This window comes from Frankliniella occidentalis, unplaced genomic scaffold (genome assembly GCF_000697945.3).
Source record: "Frankliniella occidentalis isolate FOCC.00 unplaced genomic scaffold, Focc_3.1 Scaffold74, whole genome shotgun sequence".
In the NCBI taxonomy this organism is placed as follows: domain Eukaryota; kingdom Metazoa; phylum Arthropoda; class Insecta; order Thysanoptera; family Thripidae; genus Frankliniella; species Frankliniella occidentalis.
This window is the reverse complement of record NW_026267204.1, coordinates 1,115,374-1,136,509: the sequence shown is the minus strand read 5'-3', so window position 1 is coordinate 1,136,509 and position 21,136 is coordinate 1,115,374. Positions and strand designations below refer to the sequence as shown.

At 43.4% G+C, this 21,136-nt stretch overlaps 3 protein-coding genes across 9 annotated transcripts; 1 reads left to right on the top strand and 2 right to left on the bottom strand.

Annotated features, from left to right (window-relative positions):
* Positions 1-27: 27 nt before the first annotated feature.
* On the bottom strand, positions 28-3,628 carry LOC113202596 (gustatory and odorant receptor 24-like). Its single transcript, XM_052268663.1, has 9 exons — positions 3,589-3,628; positions 3,077-3,328; positions 2,611-2,858; positions 2,289-2,546; positions 1,570-1,851; positions 1,190-1,271; positions 749-834; positions 308-414; positions 28-208 (listed from the first exon to the last, which is right to left on the bottom strand). Exons 2-9 carry the CDS (start codon positions 3,288-3,290, stop codon positions 73-75), a joined length of 1,413 nt encoding a protein of 470 aa, XP_052124623.1. The 5' UTR covers positions 3,291-3,328; positions 3,589-3,628; the 3' UTR covers positions 28-72.
* Positions 3,629-5,378: 1,750 nt separating this feature from the next.
* LOC113202577 (ectonucleotide pyrophosphatase/phosphodiesterase family member 5) lies at positions 5,379-8,178 on the top strand. Its single transcript, XM_026416872.2, has 6 exons — positions 5,379-5,941; positions 6,089-6,560; positions 6,642-6,854; positions 6,934-7,257; positions 7,340-7,454; positions 7,764-8,178. Exons 1-6 carry the CDS (start codon positions 5,495-5,497, stop codon positions 7,822-7,824), a joined length of 1,632 nt encoding a protein of 543 aa, XP_026272657.1. The 5' UTR covers positions 5,379-5,494; the 3' UTR covers positions 7,825-8,178.
* Positions 8,179-8,248: 70 nt separating this feature from the next.
* LOC113202575 (heterogeneous nuclear ribonucleoprotein Q) lies at positions 8,249-21,064 on the bottom strand. 7 transcript variants are annotated; one of them, XM_052268675.1, is made up of 13 exons: positions 20,907-21,064; positions 19,494-19,638; positions 18,781-19,025; positions 18,581-18,688; positions 18,313-18,489; positions 16,062-16,197; positions 15,209-15,414; positions 14,930-15,079; positions 14,656-14,807; positions 14,473-14,567; positions 12,753-12,898; positions 11,204-11,405; positions 8,249-10,007 (listed from the first exon to the last, which is right to left on the bottom strand). In XM_052268675.1, exons 2-13 carry the CDS (start codon positions 19,624-19,626, stop codon positions 9,817-9,819), a joined length of 1,941 nt encoding a protein of 646 aa, XP_052124635.1. In that variant the 5' UTR covers positions 19,627-19,638; positions 20,907-21,064; the 3' UTR covers positions 8,249-9,816. The 7 variants fall into 7 exon arrangements, with proteins under 7 accessions (XP_052124635.1, XP_026272651.1, XP_026272654.1 ...); XM_026416866.2 differs by lacking the exon at positions 16,062-16,197 and adding an exon at positions 16,483-16,618 and having other exon boundaries at positions 20,907-21,063; XM_026416869.2 differs by lacking the exon at positions 16,062-16,197 and adding an exon at positions 16,483-16,618 and having other exon boundaries at positions 11,213-11,405; positions 20,907-21,063.
* Positions 21,065-21,136: the final 72 nt, after the last annotated feature.

The window sequence follows — 21,136 nt, the reverse complement described above, 5'->3', positions numbered from 1 at the left end:
GCGAGGATAAGGGGGTTAAAGAGACAATAACCAGCCATTCCTATTTATTGAATGTGGCTGCGTCCACGCTTCCTAGACGCTCAGGGTGGTGTTGTCAACCACCGTTGTCGGGGGCGACGGGGAGGCGCTGCCTTCGCCCGACCACGTCAACGTCGTCGTCGTCGTCGTCGTTGGCTCTATGGCCGAGTCGTTCCCCGGCAGTGTTGTGCTGGGAGCGAAAAGATCGTGTCTCGCGTGAAACAGAACAGACCCGAGTTTGATGGCTGCGGCGTCCGTCTGAAAGTCTCGGGCCATAGTATAGTAGTACCTGCTGTTGGCGGTGCCTGGGCGAGCGCCCTTGTCGCTGCCGGCCTGCTCCAGACTGATGCGGAACTGGACGATGACCACCAAATACGTCACCATCGTGGACAGCATCTGCAACAGTATGTGGGTTCCAACGCGCAGGCCCCGCGTCCGAGGGGTGAACCACACCACGTCCCCGTGACCCGCGGCGTCGGGCGCGCCTTGCGACTCGCGCCTGTGGTTCCCTATACCAATAGCTGGGCGATCGGTAGAGACAGTCTACGGGTTTGGTCCACAGACCCCTTCTTTTACTTTGCTTATACATACTCGTGGGCGGGCGGGTTGCATCCTCGCACGGGGCCATAAGGCGCCCACGGTGAGCGACAGTATGCATGCGGTACAGTATAAGCAGAATAAAGGAAGGGGTCTTGTGGACCACCCTGCATTTACAGTGCCGTCTACCCACCGCGGTGAAGAGCCCCCGGTTCAAGGTGGTCACGCCAGAGAGCGAGACGTCACTCGGCACCTCCTGCACCGTGGAGATGAACGTCTCTACCTGGAGAAGAACACGATCCTTACAACAACAACGTGCTCATCGGCAATGTTGTACTTCAACAGACGCGCCTACGCCTACGCCTACGCCTACCTAAGTCAGTGCGCCGCGCTCTCTACACTGTAAATCTGGGGTGTCCTGCAGCTGTGCGACTTAGGTCGCACTTTTGCAGAACACCTCGCATTTTGGCACTGTAGAGGATCTCAGGCAAGAGGTGTCCAACAAGAGGAGGGCCTTAACTCAGGTGGGCCTGGACCTCTCTGCAAGGAAAGGGTGCCAAAACTCAAGGTGTCCTGCAAAAGTGCGCGACTTATGTCGCACAGCTGCTGGCCACCCCAGATTTACAGTGTGTACTTGCCATCTTGCGGAGGTCGGCGCCGATGACGGTGGTCCTCTTGTGGAAGGCGAGGAGCTCCTCCACGGCGAGCTGCTTGACCTGGGACACACAGAGCTACAGTGGTGCGGGGCCGGGCCGGGCGTGCTGAGCGAGGAGTCCTTCACTCAAAAAAATCAGTGTACACCCTTAGAAGAAATCACGAAAAAATCATGAAAAATCATGAAAAAAATCACGAAAAAATCATTAAAAATTAACGAAGAGTCGGAAAAAATCACAAAAAAATATCTAAAAGTTACAAAAAATCACTAAAAAATCAAGAGAAAATCACAACAAATCAAGAAAAACAGAAAAATTGGTGTATGCCGGTTTATAGTGAAGGACGTCACACGACCCTCACCGCCCTGGCCACGCGGTGGCCCGTGTCGCAGGCCAGGTAGAGCAGCAGCCCGCTGAGCGCTGTGCCCGTGCCGAGGGAGGGCAGGCGGGCGGCGTACGTGTAGGACACCTGGCCGAGCACGGCGTACAGCGTGAGCGTGGCCAGGATGAAGTGCGCCAGGAGCAGCAGCCCGAGCGGCATGGCGACGGCGGAGCTCAGCCCGCCGCCCAGCGCCACGACGCGCAGCACCAGCAGGCGGATGTTGTCCACCGCCGCCACGCGCGGCACGGGCCGGCGCAGCTCCTGGGGCACGCCGTCAAGCGCAGAATCAAGTGGTGCATGTAAAAAATAAATTAAAAATGATTGACTGCGTCGCTAAGCCAATACAGGGTTCTCCACAGACCCCTTCCTTTATTCTGCTTATGCCGTATACCGGATGCAGGCGTGCGTGCGGGCTTGGCTACCATCGCTTACGGTGGCGCCTTCTAGCCCCGTGCGAGTATGCAACCCGTCCGCGGGCCTCCATCCGGTACAGCATAAGCAAAATAAAGGAAGGGGTCTCCCTGTATTTCGCTCTGTAGGTAAAAATGTCACAATCTCGCGTAAAATTTAGCTATCCAAGGGAACCAGAGCAAAATGTTCAGTTACATAGCTATGTTTTTAGCTACACGGCTATTGGTTTAGCTACACAGCTAATCATTTTTCCCGTGTGGTGCGGCGTGCTTCGCGACGACACTCACCAGGGCCAGGTGGTCGGCCAGCGCGCGGGAGGCGGCGCGCAGCAGCCGGCCGTGGAGGTAGAAGGAGCTGGTCAGCAGCGCGGACACCAGGGTGGAGTGCACCAGGGCGAGCACCACGATGGCGGGGTTCAGCAGCGCCTGGGCGCCGGCCACCAGCAGGGAGAAGACGCCCACGATGGTCACCATCTCCCAGGAGGGGCGCGGCCCGAACCCTCGGCACGAGGACAGCGACCGGCCGAACTCGCGGGCAAAGTCGGCCTGCGGAACCCATACGCGGGGTCAAGCGCAGTCACGGGTCACCTGCACCTCAGCCCCATCTTACCTGCAGCGCGCCCCAGTCGCGCAGGTACTGCGCCATGGCGGACCTGTGCGAGGCGTACAGCGGCAGCACGGCCAGCGGCAGCGCGCACTGCATGTACACGAGGTAGTCGATGACGACCCCGTCAAAGTCCTGGTCCTCGTCGGCGCGGCCCCGCACCTCGGCGACGGCGAGGCCCATGCACGCCACCACCGCGCCGAACTGCAGCGTGCTCAGGCCCAGCCACAGCGACGGCTCCCGGGGGCGGCGTCCTGACAGTCACATGTTGACGTCAATACATGGCGGGTGTTCTAATCCAGACTTATTAGCAGATGATAGAAATTGTCACTGTAAGTGATCTAGATGTCTGCACGCGGCAAGGGCGGGGAGCATAGTCCAAATTTAGTCGAAAACTGAGTCATTTTGACGACAAAATGACGTTATACTGCGCAGTTGGTGCCGCCGCTTTGGTGTCTGTGTCGACTCTCACCCCGACAGAGGCGGTGCATCGGGTAGAAGCCCAGGACCTGCATGGCGAGCCATATGGGCCGCAGGCTGTGGTAGCACACGTCGTCCTCGGGCGCCGCCGCGGCCGCCTTCCCGTCCTTGTCGTCTGCGTCCTGGACGGCCTGCTGGGCCCGGTCGAGGACCCGCAGCCCGGCGCCCGGCGGCGGCCCTGGGTAGTCCGACGGGTACGCGGACATCGCGCCGCGAGTCCATCCCCGGGACTCGGACGGCCCGGCTGGAACACCCCGAACACCGAGGGTACTTCACTCGCAAAGAATCAGTCTAACCCCCCCCCCAAAAAAAAAGAAAAAGAAAGTGGAAAGATCTCAGGAAAAATCCAGAAAACATCTTGGAAAAATTCAGAAAAAATCAGACAAATCTGGAAAAAAATCCAGAAACAACAGAAAAATCGGTGTACGCTTGTATTTATAGTAAAGGACCCCCCGTGAAACACACGGCGGAGGCCCAAAGCGTTCTCAAACAAAGGATCATTACCAGTCAATGGCACTCCTCCCACGACGCGATTCCAACTGAAAGCGACTCCAGCTCATCGAACGCATTTGCAGTTGGCGTCCGGTGTTTGCGCTCTGGATAATGGATGGGGAATGAAAAGGGAGAGGGGGGAGCTTTTCGATCCTCTTATCTACCTGCGGGAGCTCATCGGTATCCACCCACGGAGCTCTCTGCCAACCTCCCTCGTGCTCGGGCGTCATCATCAGATTACGCGTACTTAATTAATTATTTCGAATCGATTGCGACGAATTCGACGGCGCGCAAATAAGCCGTCACGTTAGGGCCCTTACTCCAAAAGTAAAGGCCCCCGTTTTTCCTGCGGCTCTCCTTTCTCCCCATTTACAGAGATGCTTTAATCTTTATCATTTGTAGTGACTAAAATCAGCACTCTTTTTGCGACGGTATAATCGCCAACCGCGTCCGACAGAATCTTGGTTCATGGTTTCCCCCGAAAGTTCGTTGTAATATCCGCCGCTCACTCAGCTACCAGGTTTACTTTACCTCGGGTGAGAGTGATGCCAGGCAGCAGGAACCAGGATTTATTTATTTATTTTTCGCTCACAGCCGCGCCGCTCCTTACGCCTACCGCACGCACGCCGCCACGAGTCACCAGTTCAATCGCATCGGTCTGGGCCAGGAATCCATGCGCGACGTGCGGGACCCACCCTGGAAAATATGTTGCTGGGTACCTCAGCGTGGTCACGAGTGAGGTGAAGTGCGAGAGGCTTGTGGACAGCGCTCAGTCTTTGGGCGAGCGAGCGAGCGGGTGGCGGCAAGGCGGCAAACGCCCGGGCGGCTAGGCCGACCCGCGCTGCAGTCCTGTCAAGCGGGACGGCCGCTCGGCCCGCTCGGTCCCTGCTGCCGCCCAGGCCGGTGAACGAACGGCTGCTGTGATCGAACTATCGAACGCACCCCATTGGCTCTTATGGCGCGTTCGATTCTCCGTTCGCTCATCCACCGATCCACCTCTCGTTCGTTCATTCGTTCAATTCGATCACTTTCTCAGTGAGCCCCCCTCCCCCTCCTGGGGTGGATTGGGCCTAGGAACGCGAAAGGAGGGAATTGTGACCCTCTCCTCTCACCCGCTCCTCCCCTTCTAATCTCTCCTTTCTCTCTGAACCATCTCCTACGCGTTCTATTCAATAAACAATCATAACTATTGGATCCAGTAGCTCGCCGCTGCTGTTGGGCAATTCCAGGAAGAGGTGCCCGTTCGTCACTTGAATTTGAGCGACTGAGAGGTGCTACGGCTTCCTATCGAAACATGACTGGGATGCGTCTTGAGGGGGAGTCAGGACATGTATTGTAAAACAACGTAGGCCTAGCGCCTCCCAGTCGCTCACAAATCGCGTGACGGACGGGCATTTTTGTCAATTTCTCCTGGAATTGCCCTGTTACGCTACGCTAGAGCATCACGGAGGTGCCTCGCGCTATGGGCTGTAGCTACTGTGAGAGAATCACCCACACTATTAGGGTTTTTCGACTTGATGTCAGTGTCAAGGTTTTTGACACTCGACATCACCTTGATGTCATTCGCACAAACCCGCGTTCTCTGGCGGGTATGTGTGCGAGGGTGGGGGGCGGGGAGTAGAACAAGGAACGTGAGAAACAAACGGACGAACACTTTTTGCAAAATACTGAACATAGTAGGGGAGCTTGACTTAATACACTGGCCCAACTGAGGCCTTGCGGTTTATCAAGTCCACTTCAGCTTGGCCATAGTTAGATGAAGTGACTGTTCACTCGTTTGGGAGTAGAGTTATTGAGGACCCCAGTTGGCAGGAGTGGTGGTGCGACATCTCAGCTGATACTGTTGTGTTTTTTTGTTTTTTTAGGAGGGCAGCGGTTTGTAAACAAACAAACCAAATCTTTCTGCTGTCTTGGAAATATGTTCCATATGTTCAAGAGATTCATTGGGAAATATATGTCGCACAGTAGTCTCTCTGGAAATGGAGGCCTTTCCAACACGCGGTTCATAATGCTATTTCTACTCAGCTTTTTCGTAGCCGATCACCAGATTGTGGAGTCAGTATCAAAGTTTCCCATGGTGTTGGTCATATCTATGGACGCATTCAAGCCAGACTATGTTGACGACTGCTTAACCCCCACTATTGTTAAGCTTCGATCCTCAGGTGCGTTTGCACCTTTCATGAAAAATGTCTTCCCGACGAAGACTTTCCCCAACCACCACAGTATTGCTACTGGGGTGTACCCTGCAGTGCATGGAGTGCTAGACAGCACTGTATATACTTCCAAAGATGACTGTGCTAATCGCTCATTGATTGGGTACAGCTATGAGCTTTACCACTATAACAATGACATTCTACCAATATGGGTAAGATGTATTTCTGAAATACTACTATATCAAGTCTCTCGGTGACAATTTTCCGACCTTCTACTTGCTATCCATTCATCGTGTAGCTATATTTTCTACACGCTTAATGAACAGTACGTTAATATTTCAACTTAATAATTTTTCCAGACTTTAAACCAGTTAGCTGGGAAGGGCCGTCACAGTGGTGTAATGATGTGGCCTGGTGGAGAATTTGCTTATGGTTGCAAAAAGACGAAGCCAACATTTTCTCAGAAATGGGATGAAAAAGTCAGCTACCAAGAACGGGTTGATACTGTTTTATCATGGTTCATGAATGAAAACACACCTGCTAACCTTGTTATGCTGTATCTGGAAGAACCCGACTTGCATGGTCATGCATTTGGTATTGATTCACCTGAAGTACGGGAACAAATCCAAAAATTAGATAAAAATCTTGATTATATTTATCAGCAGTTTAAAAAACATAGTTTGGATCACCTAGTTACTGTGTTTGTTGTTAGTGATCATGGAATGATCAATCTGGACCAAAGAAACATTATAGATTTGAATAAATATGTTGACAATTCTTCTTATATCACTGCTGGAAGCTCTCCTGTATTACAAATATTTCCTAATGATGGTAAGTCTTGACATGGGGGTCAAGCGATTCAAAATAAACAAAGCAATTCTTCATGCTCTAATAGAAAACTTTTATTTGCAGGTCTAGAAAACAGTGTGATTTCTGGCTTACGGGAAGCAAGACAAAAATATGGACCTGTATTTGATGTGTATACTAAATCAGAAATACCTAGCACATGGCATTATTCTGAGAACAACAGAACTTCTCCAATTCTAGTTGTAGCTAAGGAAGGATATGCCTTCCAAGACATGTATAAAAATATTGAGTATTTAAATAAGAAGTTTGATATAGAATGTAAGAGAATTTATTGGATTTCACAATTGATTTGTTGTATCGTGATATTTTTTAATACCAAAATGGTGTTTATTTGCAGCAAACCCAAGAAACAAATATGGTATACATGGATACCCCAATACACTGTCTTCAATGCATCCACTGTTTTTTGCTTGGGGACCTTTAATAAAACCTCATATCAGGTTGGATCCTTTTAATACAACCGAACTGTATTCCTTGTGGGCACATATTTTAAACCTTGAAATAGAACATGAAGTGGAATCAACCCTGAACTTAACCATGCTGCTTTCAAGTTCGTCTCCTTCCATTTCTTCAACGACAGAACAACAAACACAAAGAAATGTTACTCAGTCCCCAGGAAGCATAACACGCCAACATTCATCTCCTTTGTGGATGTACTGGTGTAAGTTTTCATGAGGTATTTTGTGATATTTGCATCATTGTGGAGTACTTTAATAAAATGTCTGATTCATGTATCTATCCAGTTTTCGGTATGATTGCCGTAGTACTCTTTATGATCATTGCTGGAACAATCCTACATTTCTGCAGAGATTTAAATGATAGATCACATGCAGAGCCCATAATTCCTCAACACCATAGGTAAGTTACTAAAGTTGTTTCAGATTTTTCTTTTCATTTCAGACACAATATATTGAAGACCATCATTGTCTTGTAAGATATTAATTTTAAATTTGGTATGATTTAAATATTTGTCTGATACTCAGCCGAGTCCAGTTTCCTCCTGACAATCCACCCTGCCCATGTCGGTGCCATCTCCCTGCCCTTTTCCCCCACTCCTTATGTCCTCAACAACCATGAGAAACAGTTAAAATATTTAAGAGTGAAATGGTTGAAGTTGAAATGCTTTTAATGCCACTTTTATTCAACTCCAATACTTGTTTGTTTCAGAAACTTGCTTGAAAATCAGCATTTACTTGTGTCAGACTCGGATGATGAGTTCAAACTCTGATTCATTTCAGCTGATACATCTTTTGAAGTTAGCCGCCATTTAAATTGTGGACTTATCTACAAATGACCTATGTAATATGATTGTGATAATTGTTTTAAATATTTAATTTATTGTTAAGTACTTACTATTTATTATATTCAGGCTGTAATATCTTATGAATTTTCCAAGTTGTAAAGATATTTATTTTACTATTTGATGATCACGGGTATGAGATCTCAAGAAGTGGTTCTAGTCTTTCGGTGCAACGGTCTTGAGTACATGTCTCTTGCACAACTAACAACATCTGTAAACTAGTGTCAATTTTAAAATTGTGACCAGTGTTGTGAATAAATTTAAAAATTGTTTTGGACAGTAGCTGTTAGTAAAATATTTCCACGCCAAGTGATACAGGCTACTAGGCTGTGCATAAGAAATAAGAACAAAGTTCATCCTGCTTTGTACTTTATTGATGATTTATGGGCTTGGAAACTTTTAGCACCAAACTGTCCACAGGAATCTTTTTGATTTTATTTTAAAACCTTATGAGTAGTTGCATATACTGACCTTCAAAGGCAACATCTTGACAGACGGATCAAGCAATTCATTCTTTTTTCTTTTTAAAAAATGTATATATTTAGATTTTCTTTTCTACAGTACTAATTCATATCAAGAACACTTTGAAAGGCAGGTTAAAAGTGAAAAAGCAAAGCAATCTAACAGACAAAAGTCACTAAAATTTCAAACACTAATAGGGAAAAATATAGGGAAAAAAGCAGAAGTTGCAAAGAATTTGTAAAAAAAAAAAAACAGAAGTATTTTTCCAACACTTAGGTGCTAAACTAACAAAAGCAAAGAGCTGTTTCCTTGTGAAAATAGGCTTTGTTCTTTAAATTTTCAATCCCCTAGTGACACAAGTCTATACTCTTTGCATGACATACAAACATAATCAAACAACATTCGTCATTGAACTTACAAACATAATCAAGTAACATTTGTCATTCAAAATAGACTCCCACATTTGATCCAGATGTTGAGGAGTACAAACAGTGATCACATGAATGGTATTGTCCCCTGATTAAGGATCAATCTTAAAAGGATAACATGGCCTTCAAAATCATGCCATTTCATAATAAGAAATTTAATACCCTCCATTATAAAAAAATACATTTGTGGCAATAAAAGTAAACATACAAAAAGAAAGTAACAAACAAGTTCTTTTCTTTTAACAGGCACTTGACAACCTGTCTTACATCACCACATGATCCATTAACATTCTTTCAATTAAGTATCTATGAAAATAAAGGATTCAAAGATTTAAAGACAAAAAACAGCTGCAATGTTCAAGATTGCAAGAGACTTTCCCAATGATTGAACAGTCCCTCAAAGCATTTGTTGTCTCCAGAACTAGAGGGAGGTTTGAGTGAAAGGTGACACCAGTTAAGACATGCTTTAATGAAAAATAAAAAGGTCTCATGCTATAATATGAGGCAAGCATTGTAGTTAAGTCAGAAGCCAAAATAGACCAGACATGCACATACATGAGACCTGTGTGGTTTCCTTACAGAGGTGACAGATTGATTGATAGTTCATTTCGGATTCCTATGGCATTTGCAGCTCTCTCTGCCATTTATATCAGTCAAAACACATGGTACGAGGAGATGTTCAAGGTTTTAAATAATGAGCAACAATCGACAATGAAAGCTTTCTTGATAATAACTATCCAATGGAAACTAAAAAGCCAGGGCCAAATGGTAATCTTGATTGAAGAGGGGCCCTCCCTTTCTAGCTTCCATTTCAACAACCACCATTAACAATAAAAAAAAAGTCTGTACATCACTCTTAGACCACACTCCTTAACAGTGATCCTTGTATTTCAAGAGCCTCAAATGCTCGCACACATATAACATTTACTGACTTAGCTCCGTTTCACGGATAGTAAGCAAGTCAATGGACGGCCTTCCAATAGGCAACAGTCACAGTCATATTCCACTAATGCAGTCCACATCAGACAGTTTAACTCCAAGGTGTGTAGGTGTCTTGGAAAAACTGAGGTTCCGCACTACCCCCAAAGCCACCTCCATTCATGCCTACACCATAGGCATTATTGAGGTGCTGGTGGGAGTTTGGAGAATTGCTCCATGTATTCTGGTAACGACGCTTAGTTTCCCCCTGGTTCTGGTGACTTCCATCAAACTTGCGTTTGCCTGTAACACACGAAAATCCGACGAGTCCAATTAATTATATTTACATACATAACACTTGCACTAAGTAACCGCAATCTAAGATTTAAAAAATTGACTTCCAAAATGCATGAGCAACATAAATTTGAAGCTACTGCTATTTTTAAATAGTAGGCAATATGTAAAATCAGAATTGAGATTGAATAATTCTGTCATCATTTAAAGATCTAGGTCTAATATATTTAACATGACGCGAGAGGTAATGGCAATAATTGGACAAGAGCTAGGCTAGGAAATAAAAGCAAAAATAACTTTCATAGATACGAAAGTTGTTGAGGCTAGTACACAGCTAGAAGGGAGCTTGAAATAGCATTCTACTGGCTAAGATATATCACAGTATAATTTTCCAATGAAGTTACTGAAGTAAAATGTCACGTGACAATTTTGAAGTATAATATTTGATTAGGTATAACACTCTGAAGCTCTAAATCAATTTCACACAATTGGAAAGACAATTCTTATTCAAACTAAACTGGGTCAGGTAAGGGTGGGTAGTGATTGATTTACAGCAGGTGTACAATAATATCTCTGACCAATCTGGCCTGGCATAAAATTGAAAACAAAACTTTAACTTTTTCATTATATTTTTTCTAACTTTAAGTGTGAGGGAGGGCAGAGGAGAAATATGGAATTGTGACAATCCAACACAACTGTTTCGGCCTCAATTTCAAAGTTTCAGTTTAATGTAGTGTAGATATAGATTTTTAGCTAGTAGATAACAAACTAAACACTGACACAAATGAGATGAAAGACCTATAATCCAGAAAGTTAGCCAGATCTCATCTGAGCACTTTCATTACATACATTATTGTAAGTAAAGCGATAGATTCAAATGAGACTAAGCAATTTCAGCTAACTGCTGGCAAAACCTTTGAGGATAAATAGCATAGCAGAGATATGAGTTTGGCGCCCCGACGCCGTGCCGGCGCCGGCATGGCAGTAGTCAGTGGGCCTCCGAGCGCTAAACGCACATGTCTGATAAACAGTGTCTTCATTTCTCAAACAGGTAAACCAGGCAAGCCAAGCAAAACAATAAATTTCTATTTTGATATTTTCAGATAATGCACAGCACATACAATCTACTTTCCTTACCGACCCAGTTACAGTAGATAAAATAATGACAAAATATAAAAATAATAAAAAAGTTTGGAGATACAGACCATCCTCACCTGACAAACTTCCCTTGCCGCGGGCTTGCCCACGAGCGGTGCCCCCCGACCGCGCTCCCCCACGGGCCCCTGGAGCTGCGCCCTGGGGCGGGCGCCCCCCCCGGGCCCCCGGACCCCCACGACCCTGCGCCGCTGCCTGACCACCGCCCCGACCACGGCCCGCTCCCGCTGTTGCCCCACGGCCACGCCCAGCCTGTTCAAGAAAACACGGACGATTAGCAAAGAGACACATGAGAAAGTGACTGAACAGCTATGGAAAACATTGGCGTTTTCGATCAATATACAGCAATTACAGATTCAGCAAAAGTATAAATAATAATGGCAACTAGTTATAAAAGAATAACACTTGCTAAAATTATATCACTACTTTCACTGTAAAACTTAGCAACATGTGCACAAAATTCTAGCACATGCAGGAATTGCTTTATAATAAAGTGCATAGGGAAAAGATAAGAGAAGGCAACTATGCTTGCCCTTTTGAGGAAATACAGTTTACACAGTGATAATCAATAATTTACATATATCTCAGATGAAAGAGGTAATTAACAGAAAAGCTATTGACAATAGCAAAAACAAAAAATGAAGAAACAAGAAAAATTCAGAAGGTAATTTTAAATTAGTTTCTTAAACAAGTTCTTGAATTTAGACAAGGGTATACTTAAAACAAGGTGCTTAAGAAAACAGCAACCACACTACCCTCATACTGATAGATAGTATTGCACTCAGATATGTTCCATACCGAACAAATGATCTGAAGATGGAATTAAGTTTCCATGGTGTATGTGCATTTAGTTTACTTTCATCAATAAACTTAACCAAAATTGTCAGACTGATGAGATTTAAATAGCAGTTAGTTACAAAAAAAAAAAAGAAAAAAAAAAGAAAGAGAGGGGCAATAATTAATACTTTCCAACAGGTGTGAACTGCTTCTGTTACATTACAGCAGCAAATAAGAATGAGGCATTAAGATTGATGAACTAAAGAGAGAATTTAAGAAAATAACACACAATGAATGCACAATGCCACTGCACTGAATGAAAATTAGCAGATTTGCTGCTACATATGCAGAAGTAGAAGCATTACAAAGAAGCAAAAGCATTAATTTAAAGCCCCAGCCGACATACACAACAATTAAAATAAAAGAAAGGATTATTATGAGAAAATCATGCGTTTCTGAGGGTCAGGATAACAATTGAATCACGAAACATCAAAATTTTCACTGCCCCGCAAAATGCACGGTAAACTGAATCATAAAACCCTCTGCCTAAGACTATCATATCTGAGTCAATAGGAAGTAAAATTTGCACTGCAATCCACAGGTATTCAAGATAGATAGATCCCTTTCACTGATTAAACTAATAATAATATGCACCCTACTTTAGGGCCTAAATGCAATTGCTCAGATATGATTTAAATTGAATGTAGCATAGCAAGGTTACATGTGTACTCTACCAGAAAGGTCCAACAACTATGCCACATTCTAATAAATTATTGTCAAAGCAAGAGTGTGACGTTAATTTTAGCAGTCAAAGGAACCCACCGGCTGAGGTTGCCTCGCCCGTCCTCTGGCAGGTGGAGCTGGCGGATAATCGAAATAGTAATCCTCATAGCGGTAAAAGTCATCGTAATAAGGATCACTGTAGCCGCCTCGGTAATCCCCATAACCGAAATACTCGTAATCATAATCTAAAATAAAAAAGAGAACAAACAAGCCCAATTTTAGCCACCTTGAAAACCAGACCATCTTTTCTTTATATTTTACAGAGTCCAAAGGGTAAAAATAATCAGGGTTGTAGGGAGGGGAAAACACATGCTAGATACAGAGATTGTCAGTAAAATTAAGGTATGTAATTAACTATACTACTACCACCAGAAGAAAGTGTTATAGTGAGGTAGATAAATTTGAAAGTAAAATCCTGGCATGCCTAAGATTTTCAAGGGTGGAGGAGAGCTTTTAAAAGAAATACTCACCCTACAGATAAAACCACACTGAAATGAAATAAGTCTACAGAGATAGATGACTAATCTACAAGTAACCAATTTTAAGTTCAATGAAATGAACACAAAGTGTTCACAGGATCTAATATTTGTCTTCTTGAAAATTGGGGTTTGAAAACAATAACCCTACAGACAAAAATAAAGGATGATAAATGGGAGGTTTGGAAAGTTAAGAGATAAAGGCAGTCTGGTTTGAATCCTAGGGACAGCCTAAGGGCATACTGCACTCCTCCTAGAAGTAGACTGAATATGGTCCACACAAAATACAACAATCCCAAGAAATGTACCCTCCTGACCCTCATTCAAGCAGTTAGGTCCTTTGGAGATATTTCTCAAGAAGCAGGTTATTTTTCCACAGCTTGTGATACCTCCACATACAGAACAGTTGCAAACAAATAGTATTCCCACGGAATTGCAAGCTTCAAGTAGACACAAACAAGGCACAGTTAACTTTGTAGTGGGATGAGTGGAAAAATGTCACCATGACCGATGACAGAGTAGAATGTGAAGATAGGATGGATGCAAAATAGAATTTCAGCATAACAGGAAGTCCCCATAAAAATTTAAGGAAAAAGACTTTTATTTGCTTTTTTGGTAAAAATAATTAATTTAGACTTCCTACCACAAAGACACTAATCTTGAGTCATTGCCCTGACGTTCCGATATAGTAGTAGTTGTGGTAATGGTAGTAGTAGTAGTAATGGTAGTACTAGTATGTGATGAACCACACCCATAAAAAATAATTCTTCAACAGAAAATAATTCTGAAGTCAAGAGCAGCACTCTTTGCATACAACCCCATGAAAACATACCAAATCACCTTGCTGTAGCACCCAACCACCCAAGCTTCACCTTAGGTAACCATATGCATGTAGAAATGTGCCTCTGTCAGTTATAGATATATTTTTTTAATGTCTTTAAATGAAACAAATAAAATGTTACCCACAACCCTGGAAATAGTCAAAGAAATACTAAAGAAAGAAAAAATTTACTGTCTTCAGATTGTTAACAGGGTATAGCATTTTACTTCAGAAGACATTTTAATATGTAAGATAGACAATGAGCTGTAGTGAAAAGAAATCCCCTTAAGTATTGCCTAAGCGCTAAATTTGAGAAGTGAGGCAGTGAGGCAGCTCTGCACTAACTTTCCTTTCTTTCGGGAATTTGAGATGGAAAAAGAAACAAGCAATATCTGATTCACAACCAACCACTTAAAGTTAGTGATCAAGCCAAGTGAGGAAGAACTGCAATTCAATGACTTACCATAATCTCCTCTGCCCATAGGTCCTCGCATAGCAGCACTATTCCTAGGTCCCGAGCCCCCAGGTCCTCGCATTGGAATTGGGGTAGGCATCATGCTAACAATGAATACCATATGAAGATGAGATATAGAAAACAAAGTGATAATCTTAAGCCAAATTAAAAAAATGGTAGAGAAATAATTACCCTCCTCTAACTTGCATCATTTGCATCATCCTTCGCTCCCGATTACGCAACATTTCTTCTTTCTTTTTCTTGTCTGATGGTGGTTTAGCCAAGGACACTTCAATAACAGATCCACCACCAACAATGTCCTTTCCATTCAACTCTTTCATGGCCTAAACCAAAGACATTCAAGATAAAATGATTTGACTATTCAGACAGAACTGATTCAGAGCAGCAATACCAACACTAGAGATAAAATCATAGAACACTTAAATTACTTCAACTTAATTCTCACCTTTACAGCGCTATCACGTTCTTCAAAGTGAACAAAGGCATAGTCTTTAATTTTTTTTACTCTTTCCACTTTGCCAAATTGTTCAAAAGATTCCTTCATTTTTTCTTCTGAACAATCTTGGGTAAGGTTTCTAACATAAAGAACTTTAACCTGCAGAATCACAAGAAATGATTTCAACTATTATGTAACAAAAGTCAGTGTCAGCAAGAACTGCAGATCACATACTGAAAATATATCCTAGAATCTCATCTAATGGTATAACATAAACAGGCAAACTACCTTTGACATGGTACTTTCATCAGGTTCTTCTTGAGGATCAGCCCAGTCCACAATTATGTCACAGCCCCATACTTTGATGCGCCCTGTGCCAAGCCTTCGCTTGGCAAGGGAAGCAGCTTTATGAGTATCATACTCCAAAAAACAGAAGCCCCTGTTCTTTTTCTTATCATCAGGAGAACTGTATATGATGACTTGAGTAAGGCCAGCTGGAAATCAAAGTAAATTTTTTTACCAGATAATACTTTTTAGTTTTGCTGAACGTCTGCACGTAAGTGTAAAAAATGATAGATGACAAAAATAAACCAAAGCTACAATTAACACACATTCAAGCAGATAACACTTCAATAAAAAGTAATTTCCAACAACCAAATCAGTAAATAAAAAAAATTATTTTCAAAAATTCCAATAGGATGAATGAAGTTAAAAAAAAATAGAACAGACCAATAATTTTGATGTAAATATGAAGACCTACAGTTGTGACCAAAAACAAACCCAGTATAATAGTATAGATACATGACTTCCTGTGATAAAACATTTGACACTAAGGTGGAGCAATATTCCACTTTCTAAGACCCAGGAGATCTAATAATGCAGAAAATTTGCTTGAGCACATCCTGATTCTAGAGCTGACTTTCCCAAATAACAACTGAAGGTTAAGTCTGAGCCTAATTAGAAGTCAGTGCAAGAAGCAGGGTGAGCTGGGGGAACTTATCTGCACTACAACAAATTCCTGTATTCCAAAATGTGGAAATTAACTCCAACCTATTAAACACCCAGGCTAAAAGTCTATCCCTTCCCATAGCACCATACTGATTATGTTCCAAAGGGAGGGTGCAGCGGACACTTGACTTACGTGAATGTTTGGAAAATTCTTGAAATAGATCGTCTTGACCGCGATTTTTAGGAATGTTTCCCACAAATAACCGATGATTGTTAAAAGAAATTGTTACACCAAGCTTTTTCCCAATTCGAATATCATTATCATTGAGCTGAAAGAACAACGCCAATTATGCCCTCTGTGGGTCACAATTGCTGGCTGCACATGAGGGTGGGAAAGGCCACCACCTCATTATCAGACATGGATCTGACACAGAAACTAGAACGGCACTAAGATTTTTTTAGAGATTGGTTGAAGGAGTGTTCAACTGACATTAAAGGAGCTCTGAGGAAACAGCTGCAAACTAGTTTTCCATCTTCCAACAATTGACTGATTTTTCCACAAACCCCATCCAACCCTCCTGACAGCCAACTTATGAATTTCAAAGTCCATTTACCTGTTGATTTATTGAACTCCTCCAGAATCTCGTCTTTGCCTTTTGATTTTGGAATGTTGCCCACAAAAAGTCGCAGATTTGGAACACTAATGTTTACTTTCAGACTCTTGCCGGGTTTGATTTCATAATTATCAAGCTGTGGAATGAAAAAGAAAAAAAAAAGAACAAACATGCCAAATTTGGAATAATTCACAAGTAAAAATAATAATAAAAACAATTTCGGAAACCAAGACCAAAACAATAATTTAGCACTAACTACACAAAAAACAGGCATGCTTCATGGTAACACCCCGCTGACAAGAGCAAGCACCATAGCTGGAACCACATTCGCAGAATACCTTCTCAACCTTCACTAGTGAAAAAATAAAATAAAAAAAAAAAACTTACAATAATAACTGATTTAAATTTTAAAGATAATTTCGCTAAGCAGTAGAAATGAAAATGACCACATATACAACTATGTGCACATCTGATGGAACTAAGTTAAAGTGTGTCTTTCCCTGAACTATTTGACATTCCAGTTCCCATTTTGCTATAAGCAAAGAGGAGACCTGGAAGAGTTTGCAATAGATGCAAATTCACATTTAATATTAACATACCTGAAACACTGAATGAAAAATAAACAATAACAGCAATGCACTGATATAATTAAGAAACAATAACAAATGAAAAATTGGCAGTTATTGACAGTGCAGGTGCTTCAAGTTACGAGTCATATTCTGTCTTAGAGAAGTGAAGGGGCAGTTATGTCTGATGTGATTACTTTCAAAGGCTCCGTGCTGAGTTGCAAATAAAGATTGAACTGGAAGATTGAAACCCAGAACAGTTTTGAGAAGCACTTGCTATTAATTAACATAGCCAGATAGAAAACATTTGAAGAACCTAAGAATTTGTTACCATAGCAATGCAAACAAAAGGGAGGTTACAGGCACTGCAATGTTTTGTGCTGGTAGTAAAATCAATAAAACAGTATAGATATACAAAAAACGGCTAAAATAAATACAATTGCTGTCTTGGTGTTTTTAGTTGATAGCAGATATTATAACCACTGGACTCGGATACGGATTGGTTTCGGTCAATCCTCATTGGTACGACCTCCGGATACAACAATTTTCCAGTTAAAACAATTTTTTCCCATATCATTAATTTGCTTGTTAATGCTCAGATATAACTATTTCCCCGTCATAACGTTTTCGTGATCCCAGTGGAGTCGCACCAATGGGAATTGACTGTAATTGATTTTACAAATTCAGTGCCAGGCCATTCGGAGTGATGAAAGAGCACAAAAAGTTACATTTCAAAAGAGATTGAGATTTGAAAGACCAGTGTCTGGGTTTACTGCACACAAACTTCATAAGGACTTAATATTGTCCAGCAAGTACATTAATACTGGTGGCTGACCAACAAAAGACATTGGACTGGGCAGTTAAATTTCCTTTTGAGTGTTGCTGTTAACATCCGATAAAAATCCAGAAAGCCGCCAAGGAGATAATTTCTATAACATGCCAATACTATATAAATTTGATCTACATTTTACTGAAATTCAAAGGCTGCTGAGAGTAAAATTAAAATCACTTAAGAAAGAAAACATACAGATAATAATGATTGAGTAGGAATAGATTCCAAAAACAAGTACTAAGGATGTAAAATCAGAACAGTTAAGTTTGGTAGAGCTGAGATGGATTTTCTCATACAGCCTTTGAAAGATTTCTTCCTTGTAAATGAGTCTCACTACATCATGTAAACATGCATGAGTCACCCCTTACCATACTCGAACTTCAGTGTCTTTTGTTTGAAAGACTTAAAAAGATAGGCCTGCTGGGGACTTACCTCTCGCACAGCCTGCTGTGCTGCATCTTTTGTGGTGAATGTGACAAAGGCATAACCTCTGTTTTGACCAGACATAGGATCCATCATCAGTCGGAGATCCCAAATTGTTCCACATTTCTCAAAAAGTGGAATAAGTTCGTCCTCATACATGTCCTTGGGAATTTTTCCACAGAAGACCTGCCGTGAGGAAAACAACAAAGAAATTTAAAATAATGGCCAATATCCAATGAAGAATCAATAAGAGAGCATCACACTAATGAGGGCTTACCTCACAGCCATTGCCTGGAGCAGGACCCTTCCAGTCTGGTGGAGGGCCGCCATATTTCCGTTGACCTGTTGTTACGTCTAGTGAATAGCCAGTTCTATCCAAAATTGCCTTCAGAACAAAAAAAAAAAAGAAAAATAACAATGGTTCTCTGGTTTAATTTCCGGATTTGTATGATTACAAGATGTGAGAGATGGACTTACCTTAATCTTTTCTTCATCAGGAGCTTTTACAGCACTAGATGGTGTTGCAGGTGGAGCTGCAGCCTGTCCAGCTCGGTTTTTGGCACGGTACGTTTTCATGACTCCACAGAGGAAAGCTGACTTATTGGATACATGCTCCAAATTAGAATTAAGGAATTCTGTTAGCACATTGAGAGCTCCATCAACTGGAAACTCTTTCAGGGCGTCTAAAGCTCTTTCATCTAAATCAACATGCGAGAGTTTGCCTGAAACAACAATCAGACATTTAACAGAGTCTGACCAGCAGAAAGACATCAGTAGGCAGTAATTATGTATTCGAACCTGCAAACCAATACTAGTTTTTTAAAATGTGTTTAAGTAGATGGTTAGAGACAAAGTTTTCACTAAATCTAAAAAGCATTTATCAGTGCAGGGAATAAGAACAAACCCACATCCATAATTTATTTCCTTTCACCCACAACCCATGTCGCAATTAAAATTTTAAGTCTTTGTTTCAGGGTAATGACAAAGCTCACAAAAAAAAGAAAAAAAGCCTTGTTAAATGTATTGAGTAGTCATTTGGCATCTATTTTATAATAATACAAGATTGTGGATAGTGTTAAGCTAAGTTTGTACTGAAGTTCCAAAAGAGGAACTTCAGTTGCAATGGTTAATGTTGGCTGATGTAGAACCAAGATGTATTTTCTCCGGGGTTCAGACATTTGACAACATACCAGTCTTGTAGATATCATCCAACTTTGCGGCTACTTTTTCATCTAAACCGCTAGTTAACAGTTTTTGAAAGTCTTCTGTTCTTTCAACTTTAAGCTCGACGTCTCCACATATGTCCCCGTTGCCTTCAGCCATTTTGGATTAAATCTGCCACAAGAAAATTACTGTCATAAGTTTCTGCAGAAGGATATGTGGGGGTGAAGGACTTGTGAATAAAAATGAAGGATTGACACTAGCATCCTTCCTCCGTGTGAGTCGTCCACGAACAGAGGAGGCTGAGGATAAATTTGTGTAAAAATGAGGAATCAAGTAGAGCAGTACAACCTGGAATGTCTCCCAGCACGGGAGAACATGTTCTTTCTTTCGGTACAATAACGACCCAATGATCCTAACCTACGAAAACAGTGGAGGCGGGAGAAGGTTCTCGCGGAATCGTAAACAACCCGGGGGGAGAAGTGAAAACAATGCGACTGGAGGACGGCAACGTTCGGCGGCAACAGGCATGGGTGCAAGAATCGCCGCGGCAGCGAGGGAATTTCGCGAGCCCCGTGACTGCTGCCCCGCGCACATGCGAAGCGGGGAGGGCGCCGACACAAACAATGCAAGCCGCCTTGGAGCAGTGGCGACGAAGGGGGCCGACAACACGACGGGGGGTCACGCTCTTCGGCGCAAACCAAAACAGCGGCCCCGTGAAGCACGATCCTCGCGCAGGACGTCGGCGTCAGGACAGCTGCAGGGCCAGCCGGCCGGCTCTCCTCTCGTCATTATAAAGCCCTCCGGCATCGCGGCCGGACAGTCTGACCGGGGACCCGCCGAGCGGGCCGGACCGCACATTCCGAAGGGAAACAATACCTTTCGGGGCGAGCGCCCACCAGCTGCGCGTACGGACCGCGTCCGGGGCAGGGGGCGGGCCACGGCGCCCGCAGACACCACGACGGATAAAGTCTTACCTCGAAAGTTTGGGAACAATTACTGCCATGCAGCAATGGCGGCGAACCAGGCTACGTCAACGTGATCACACTGCCCTCGCCTCGCCTCGCGCTGCCCGTGTGTAGGGGTCTACACAAGGACGCGGAGGGCCAGCCTCCAACCCAAAGGCTTATCGCGCCGCCAGGCCGGCGGACGCCGACACATCAACCTAACCTTAGGCCCCAATTTAGGCCCGTCGAAAAAGACTCGCGACGGGATTATCGCCGAAAATCAGTGTGTTTCACCCAACTCTTGAACCAATCGCAAGATTCGTGGGGTTGCCGATCGGGCGGTCGAGACCCGCGAAGGCGTGGAGGGCCGTTGAGTCAAGTAGGATGACTTCGACCATTCATTGCAGAGCCGTGACTGATGTTTTAACTGACATTCACGATTCGGTCTCTTTCGCAAACGATTCTTGGCCACCCTAGTTGCGATTCAATACGTACTTTGCTACAATTTTGGGTCCCAGAAGCACCTGCGGCCGGCTTTAACGTGCTCTCCCAGCGCAGCCAAAAACAAACTCCATGGGCTTGCTGTTGTTCTTGGCAGCAACCCTTTCCTTTCGGCGCGGCACTTCCGGTTCCTCCCGCGGGTTGGAGGGGCGCGGCGGGCTTTTTGGTTGAGAGGGCGGTCCAACGACCGATGGGAATGAATGAGAGGTCCGTTCAAAAGAACT